Source organism: Hipposideros armiger, unplaced genomic scaffold, assembly GCF_001890085.2.
Source record: "Hipposideros armiger isolate ML-2016 unplaced genomic scaffold, ASM189008v1 scaffold_385, whole genome shotgun sequence".
Classification (NCBI taxonomy): Eukaryota; Metazoa; Chordata; class Mammalia; order Chiroptera; family Hipposideridae; genus Hipposideros; species Hipposideros armiger.
Genome location: NW_017731735.1, coordinates 648,513 through 655,965, shown reverse-complemented (window position 1 = coordinate 655,965; position 7,453 = coordinate 648,513). Strand labels below are relative to the sequence as shown.

Here is a 7,453-nt window from a genome sequence, read left to right as displayed (position 1 = left end):
ATGTGTCAGGCACTGTTCCAGGCTCTGGAAACAGAACTGTGGAAGTAAGTCTCTCCTCTTGACAGGACTTAAGAGCCGTAAGGTCTCTGCTCTCTGTCAAGAATTTATGTTCTTACCTCCCTTTACTGGGCCATATGTTGGTGGTGGTGCTCGTATGTGGTGACCTGTACTGACACTAAGATTCTCTGCCTTTCACAGACGAGGATCCCTCACTGTCCTTCAGATAAACCGGCTGCACCCATCAAGCCTGCACACACCCATCAGCTTTCTGTGGGCTCAGATGTTCCAACTCGTTATGATTCCACTTAACCATCCTTATAGCTGGTGTTCAAGGGTCCAGCAGAGACCTTTGAAATGCCTTGAGGTCCATCTCGGGCTTCATTACTCTCCTATGACTCCTATTCTGTACTCCTGTGTTTTGTTTCCTTGTCCCACTATGGGCAAGATGGATGGATGGAGTCACGTACTTCCTGTCATTGTTAGCACTCCCTTCTGCCCTAAGCACTGGGACAGAGCGTTTCCTTCTGTCCTCCCTAGTTCTCCTCGCTCTGCTCACATGTCCTCAGGCTGCCACTCCTGCTATCTGCCCTTGGCTGGGTGCCCTTCCCACCCTCCTCAGGGATGACCTGAAATCTGAGCTCCCTTCAGCTGCTGCCAGCAGCCACCAGGCTCCCTAGCTTCCTTAGTGCCTTGGAAGGATCATTTGTGATTAGATAGCTGGGATTTCATTGCTGACAGTCTCCTAATCCCCCTGATTCATTTTTCCTGTTAGCATTTCAGTTCATGGGCTCCCAGTATCTTTTTCTTGGAGGTTTTTGAAATGTTCCCTTATGAAGCTGGGCGCACTAGCCCACAGTCAGCCTTACTTTCTCTGCTGCTCACCTATTCTCCAAGGACTCGCTATTCCACATGCAGTTCTGCACCACTACACAGAAATCATCCCCCAATTACATATGCCACCACCTTGGAGGTGAAATGCAAGGTTACAAATCAAGTTCAGAATTTACCTGATGCTCTGCTTTTACCAGAACCCAATTTTCAGTATGTGTTCTGTGAGGAGAATTCCTTCTCTCTTATCTTATCCTTGGCCCAGCCTGAGCACCTCTTCAGGCAGACCCCGTTCTCCCCACAGGATGGGATCTCTCATCTACCATCGCACCACGTCTCCTCCATCCCTCCTCCAAGGATTCCAGCATGTACCCAACTCAGGATCACGGTCCCTACCCAGGACTTGGCGGCACACTGAGCTGGTCTTGCTTTCTTGCTAATATAGGGCAGTTTTCCTGAACAAAGAACAGACTCTCCTCTTTTCCTTGACTCACATTTGGCTCCCGAGTCTAGGAGGGGCCTTGTCACAGCCCATTGTCTAGGTAGCCAACACTCATGGAGCTTAGGGTAGACATATCATGGGCTAGTGGGACTCTGTTTGAGAAGAGAGTGACCAGGAAACCCTTAGCCTAACCCTCAATGTCTTCTTATTGGGAACCTCAAACTGGCGCCACCTTTAGATATCTGAGCCACTTCTTGCAGTCCTGGGGGGTCATCTCAGTATTGGTTCCCTTGTCATCAGATGGACCTCAGCAGCACTCAGTTGAAGCACTTCCTTATCCACATCCACGGGGATGCGTAGTGTGGGATGAGGATTGGGGAAAAGAGTTTACAGTTGCAGCCATGCAACTTAGAGACTTATTCTTTAGAGTCGCAGAACAGCTGACCTCAATAAAGACAGCGCCCCACAGGAGGGATCCCTGGTGCCACTTTAGTCCTGGCTGGCAATCTGTCCAAGCCCTGGGCTCAGTGTCTGCATCTTTCCTTGTGAGTTTCTCTCTTACTTCTGCCCTGTTCCCAGACCTATCTGATAGAATTTCCAGACAGAGNGGCTTGGGAAGAGACTGTGCTTGAGCTCCTTAACCTTGTGGGCTGTGTATCTACACCCTCACCTACTTTGGTTTTGTCATAGCTGGACAACTCCTTTTTACCAACTTATAGCCTATGACACAGTTGCCCCATTTCTGCGCACAGGGAGTGGCAATTCGAGGCCCCTCCTTATTCCTTTTCTTGGTCTCCAGGGACTCTGCCTCTGTTTCTGATTCTGCATATCTGACCATACTTTACACATGTTCCCAAGGGTCTCATGACAGGGACTTGGGCCACCTCCTCCTTTGGGACACATCTGCTCCTCTGACCCCGTCTTATAGACATACCCTTTAGGAAGTAGCTAAGGACTGTCTGGAGAGAAAAAAAAAGTTGCTGACTGTCATTTTTTGTCTCCTCCTGCCCCATCTGCTTCCGAGAGGTGGCCCATTGATAGGCATTCCCCATCAGCCCTGCCGCCTCTTCACCAAGCCCACTCTGCCCTCTTCCCCACACCTGGCTTTGCTCTTTGTTCCCCCATGGAGAGGCAGAGAAAACATGGTTCTGAGCATGGATACTGGGTCAGAGAGATAGGGTTGGAATCCCAGCTCTGCCACTTATTGGCTGGGTTACTAAAGCTCTCTTAGTCTCGGTGTCTTTAGCTGTGAAATGGGAATAATTGTAGGACCTGTGTGAGGATTTTATTATTCAATGACTGCATTAGCCCGTCAATCAATGCTGACTTACAAGCTTCCTCTCTCCTTGTGTCTGTCTGTCTCCTCTCAGGAGGGGTGCTGTCATCCTGGTCTCCTCCGTTACAGCTTATATACCACTTGTGGTGAGTGTTTGCCTGTGTGTCCTGGTTGGGAAGGGGTGTGGTGGTTCCCAGAGCCTGGGGCAGACCCCCCTCTTACTCTTGCTGCCCTGGGCTGACCTGGGGTCCATGTGGCTACTGGGTCCCTCACACCCAGTTTCTGTTCTCAGACCAGGCTAAGGGTGTGTCTGAGCTCTGGGCTTGGGCCAGGTGTGATCCTCTGCAGGTGAGAAATCCAGCTGATGCTTTCTTTCACATCCATATCCTCCTAATCACTCTTAATTCTGTGCCAGGAGCTGGGTGCCTACAATGTCAGTAAGACAGCCCTGCTTGGCCTCACCAGGACACTGGCATTGGAACTGGCCCCCAAGGGCATCCGGGTGAACTGCCTGGTTCCTGGATTAATTGAAACTGACTTCAGCAAAGTGGTGAGCATTGGGGCATGTTCCCTGTTCCCTATTCTGGCTCCATGGAGAAGCATCCTAAAGACTATGGGAGAAAGGGCATAAGCACCCTTATAGTTGCAGTCCTCACTGTCCTCTGAACTCAGCCATGACCCAATCCATCAACACTGAGAAGGGCAGAGCTGCCATATGTGTTCTGTCAGGTCACTTCATTGGGGTCCTCCCACCTTTTTGTCTTAGCAACACTGACTCTTTCATCTCTTCCTTTTTCTTAGTTGCATAAGGATGAGGCTTCCTGGAACAAAATAAAAGAAAATCATCAGCTGCAGAGGCAAGTGGGGTTTGGTGCTTTGATGATCTGGGTACAGTTATAGAGGGTTGACTGAATTTAACCCAGGAGCAGACCTCTTCCTGTGTATTGGCCGTTCCTTCCTCTGAATTCTGGGTTCCACACAGCCCTGGAGGGTGCAAGTAGTCCTGCTGTATCCACCCTGTGCCCTCCTGGAGCCCAGTCCCACCTGTGTGGCCTGTTAGCCCCAGAGCAGCAGATCCAGAATCTGAGATCGCTGACGCTGTGTTCTGTGCTCCTTCCAAACAGGATCGGGCAGCCAGGCGACTGTGCAGGTCTCGTGTCCTTCTTGTGCTCTCCAGATGCCAGCTACATCACCGGCGAGAACATCGTGGTGGCTGGCTTCTCCCCTCGGCTCTGATGGGGCTCAAGGTCTACAGAGCTGTGGGTATGGGCCTAGGAGCTGCGGGTGGGTGGGCTAGGGAGGTCATTGAGGTCTGGGGACAGAATTCAAAGCTCTTCCAATCTAGCAATACGGAGGTTCTCTCATACCAGGTTTGAGGGAGAGCTCCAATAGTCTTCGGCTTGGGACCCTAAGTGTGACTGTAGTAGATTGGTCTGCTCTGATCCAACCAACATAGGGTTCTTGGTTTTGGGCAGTGGAGCTGAAGGAGTTCATAGGGCTGGTGCTTTGGAGGAACCATAAAGNAGAAGACCTTCCTCCCCTGAGGTCCTCAGCACAGAAAGCCTGCCAGTGGCCTATCCAGGGCACTTAACTTCACCAAGAGTTAGGTTCTCACAGAACCTTGTGACTGGTCATTCCTGATTGAGACATTATTTAATCTGCAAGCTTTGCCTCAATGCCCATGCACCTGGGCTGTCTGCCAGGCCATCTCCACACTCACCCAGTCCTTCATGTCTCCCCTCCCCACAGGCCCTGGAGCACAGTGGAGGTGTGGACTTCCTGGTGTGTAATGCTGCCGTTAACCCCTTGGTGGGGAGCACCTTGGGGACCAGTGAGCAGGTGTGGGACAAGGTGAGAGGCTGCTGGGAGCTGGCTGAGGGGCTGATGTGCTGACTCTGCACTGGGCTCCAGCAGGACGAGTCCCTCTGAGCCTCTCCCCACCCCTCCTCTCCCCATGTTATTGGAAATACATGCACTGTGCCTGATGCTACTTTCTGTTTTGTGTGATTTTAAAGCTAGTTCCTCACTCTTCTTGCATTATTTTCTCTTCTCATCCTTTTTGCATTTATTCAGCAAATACGTATTGAGGGCTTGCTATGTGCCAGGCACTGTTCCAGGCTCTGGAAACAGAACTGTGGAAGTAAGTCTCTCTCCTCTTGACAGGACTCAAGAGTTGTAAGGTCTCTGCTCTCTGTCAAGAATTTATGTTCTTACCTCACTTTATGGGGTCATATGTTGGTGGTAGTGCTCGTTTGTGGGGACCCGTACCCTCTGCTAAGATTTTCTGCCTTTCACAGACAAGGGTCCCTCACTGTCCTTCAGATAAACCGGCTGCACCCATCAAGCCTGCACCCACCCATCAGCTTTCTGTGGGCTCAGATGTTCCAACTCGTTATGACTGTACTTAGCCATCCTTATAGCTGGTGTTCAAGGGTCCAGCAGAGACCTTTGAAATGCCTTGAGGTCCATCTCGGGCTTCATTACTCTCTTATGACTCCTATTCTGTACTCCTGTGTTTTGTTTCCTTGTCCCACTATGGGCAAGATGGATGGATGGAGTCTCGGACTTCCTGTTATTGTTAGCACTCCCTTCTGCCCCAAGCACTGGGACAGAGCATTTCCTTCTGTCCTCCCTAGTTCTCCTCGCTCTGCTCACATGTCCTCAGGCTGCCACTCCTGCTATCTGCCCTTGGCTGGGTGCCCTTCCCACCCTCCTCAGGGATGACCTGAAATCTGAGCTCCCTTCAGCTGCTGCCAGCAGCCACCAGGCTCTTAAGTTTCCTTAGTGCCTTGGAAGGATCATTTGTGATTAGATAGCTGGGATTTCATTGCTGACAATCTCCGAAGCTTCCTGATTCATTTTCCCTGTTAGCGTTTCAGTTCATGGGATCCCAGTATCTTTTTCTTGGAGGTTTTTGAAATCTTCCCTCCTGAAACAAGGCTCACTTTGTCTCCTGCTCACCTATCCTCCAAGGACTTGCTATTCCACATGCAGTTCTGCACCATTACACAGAAATCATCCCCCAATTACATATGTCACCACCTTGGAGGTGAAATGCAAGGTTACAAATCAAGTTCAGAATTTACTCCATGCTCTGCTTTTACCCGAACCCAATTTTCAGGTGGTGTCTGTGAGGGGAATGCCTTCTCTCTTATCTTATAATTGGGCCAGCCTGAGCACCTCTTCAGGCAGACACCATTCTCCCCACAGGATGGGATCTCTCATCTACCATCCCACCACGTCTCCTACATCCCTCCTCCCAGGATTCCAGCATGTACCCGACTCAGGATCACGGTCTCTACCCAGGACTTGGCGACACACTCAGCTGGTCTTGCTTTCTTGCTAATATAGGGCAGTTTTCCTGAACAAAGAACAGACTCTCCTCTTTTCCTTGACTCAGATTTGACTCCCAAGTCTAGGAGGGGCCTTGGCACAGCCCATTGTCTAGGGAGCCAACACTCATGGAGATTAGGGTAAACATCTCATGGGCTAGTGGGGCTCTGTTTGAGAAGAGAGTGACCAGGAAACCCTTAGCCTAACCCTCAATGTCTTCTTATTGGGGACCTCAAGCTGGCGCCACCTTTAGATATCTGAGCCACTTCTTGCAGTCCTGGGGGGTCATCTCAGTACTGGTTCCCTGTCATTAGATGGACCTCTGCAGCACTCAGTTGAAGCACTTCCTTGTCCACATCCACGGGGATGCATAGTGTGGGATGAGGATTGGGGAAGAGTTGACAGTTGCAGCCATGCAACTTAGAGACTTATTCTTTAGAGACGCAGAATAGCTGACCTCACTAAAGACAGCGCCCCACAGGAGGGATCCCTGGTACCACTTTAGTCCTGGCTGGCAATCTGTCGAATCCCTGGGCTCAGTGTCTGCATCTTTCCTTGTGAGTTCCTCTCTTACTTCTGCCCTGTTCCCAGACCTATCTGATAGAATTTCCAGACAGAGGGTTGGGGACCCTGATGCCTGATCCCAGTTCCATGTTTTAGTCACAGACAGGATCAGCATGGGCACCTAGCTCCCAGAATGGCAGCTCTCTGTGTGACTCCCTCTTCATGTTGGTCCTTGGAAAGCTCAGAGCCAAGTCTGCATAAGCTGGCATGTATGTTGGCCCTGACAGCATGTATTTTTGTGAGTGTAGAATAGAATAATGCTCAGTCCTTACCACGTGCTGTGATTTGTGGGCACCAGCTGTACTCTAGCTTTTTCTTATTTTTTACACTTATTTTTCCTAGTCTCCATTGCTTCATGCATAATGCCTATTTGATTTGCTTTATGTTGTTACAACCTGAGTATGCCTTACATTCTATTGGGAAAAGGCAAGGGCATAAACACAGAGAGGCAAAGATGACTCTTCCAGAAATCTCCCTTGCTCTCAGCACCTAGTACTTTCCCTCCTTATGTTCTGCGATCCTTTTCCAGTGTCCTCTGCTTATAGCTTCTATTTGCCAGTCCAGTTTCTTCAAAAGGCTTGAACAAATTCTTCCTTCACTCCTGTCCCAAGCAGTTCACATGTTCAGGGCTCTGCTCACAGGCCTGTCCCTTAGCCTGCCTGCCTACTAAACCATTAGAAATCAGAAATGCCCAGGTCAGAAACGGGATTAGTGTCTCAAATCTGCACACATCTGGGTTTGCTGCACAAATTGTAAGGACTTCAGGGACTTATGAAAATAGGCCTGGACTGACCGTGTCTGTCTCCATCCTCTACCTGCTCTGATTTCAGATCCTGAGCGTGAATGTGAAGGCTCCAGCTCTGCTGCTGAGCCAGCTGCTGCCCCACATGGAGAAGAGAGGGTAGGCTACAGGGCAGAGTGGGGACTGGTGGGAGTTGGGGAGACTGAGGCAGGATTTGAGGCTGGAGTGCATGGGGCACAGCCGGGAGCAGGCGAGGACAGAAAGGTCT

At 50.4% G+C, this 7,453-nt stretch overlaps 2 protein-coding genes across 2 annotated transcripts in view; both read left to right on the top strand.

Annotated features, from left to right (window-relative positions):
- The window catches only part of LOC109393605 (dehydrogenase/reductase SDR family member 2, mitochondrial-like), a 42,439-nt gene extending 38,657 nt beyond the window's left edge, over positions 1 to 3,782 (top strand). Inside the window, exons 2-5 of the mRNA XM_019663009.1 lie at positions 2,641 to 2,692; positions 2,962 to 3,096; positions 3,348 to 3,403; positions 3,671 to 3,782. Coding sequence (XP_019518554.1) covers positions 2,641 to 2,692; positions 2,962 to 3,096; positions 3,348 to 3,403; positions 3,671 to 3,782 — 355 coding nt within the window. The remainder of the gene's footprint in view (positions 1 to 2,640; positions 2,693 to 2,961; positions 3,097 to 3,347; positions 3,404 to 3,670) is intronic.
- Positions 3,782 to 7,453, top strand: part of LOC109393613 (dehydrogenase/reductase SDR family member 2, mitochondrial-like) — a 46,545-nt gene continuing 42,873 nt past the window's right edge. Inside the window, 2 exon segments of the mRNA XM_019663022.1 lie at positions 3,782 to 3,805; positions 4,296 to 4,397. Of these exon segments, the coding sequence (XP_019518567.1) occupies positions 3,782 to 3,805; positions 4,296 to 4,397 (126 nt within the window).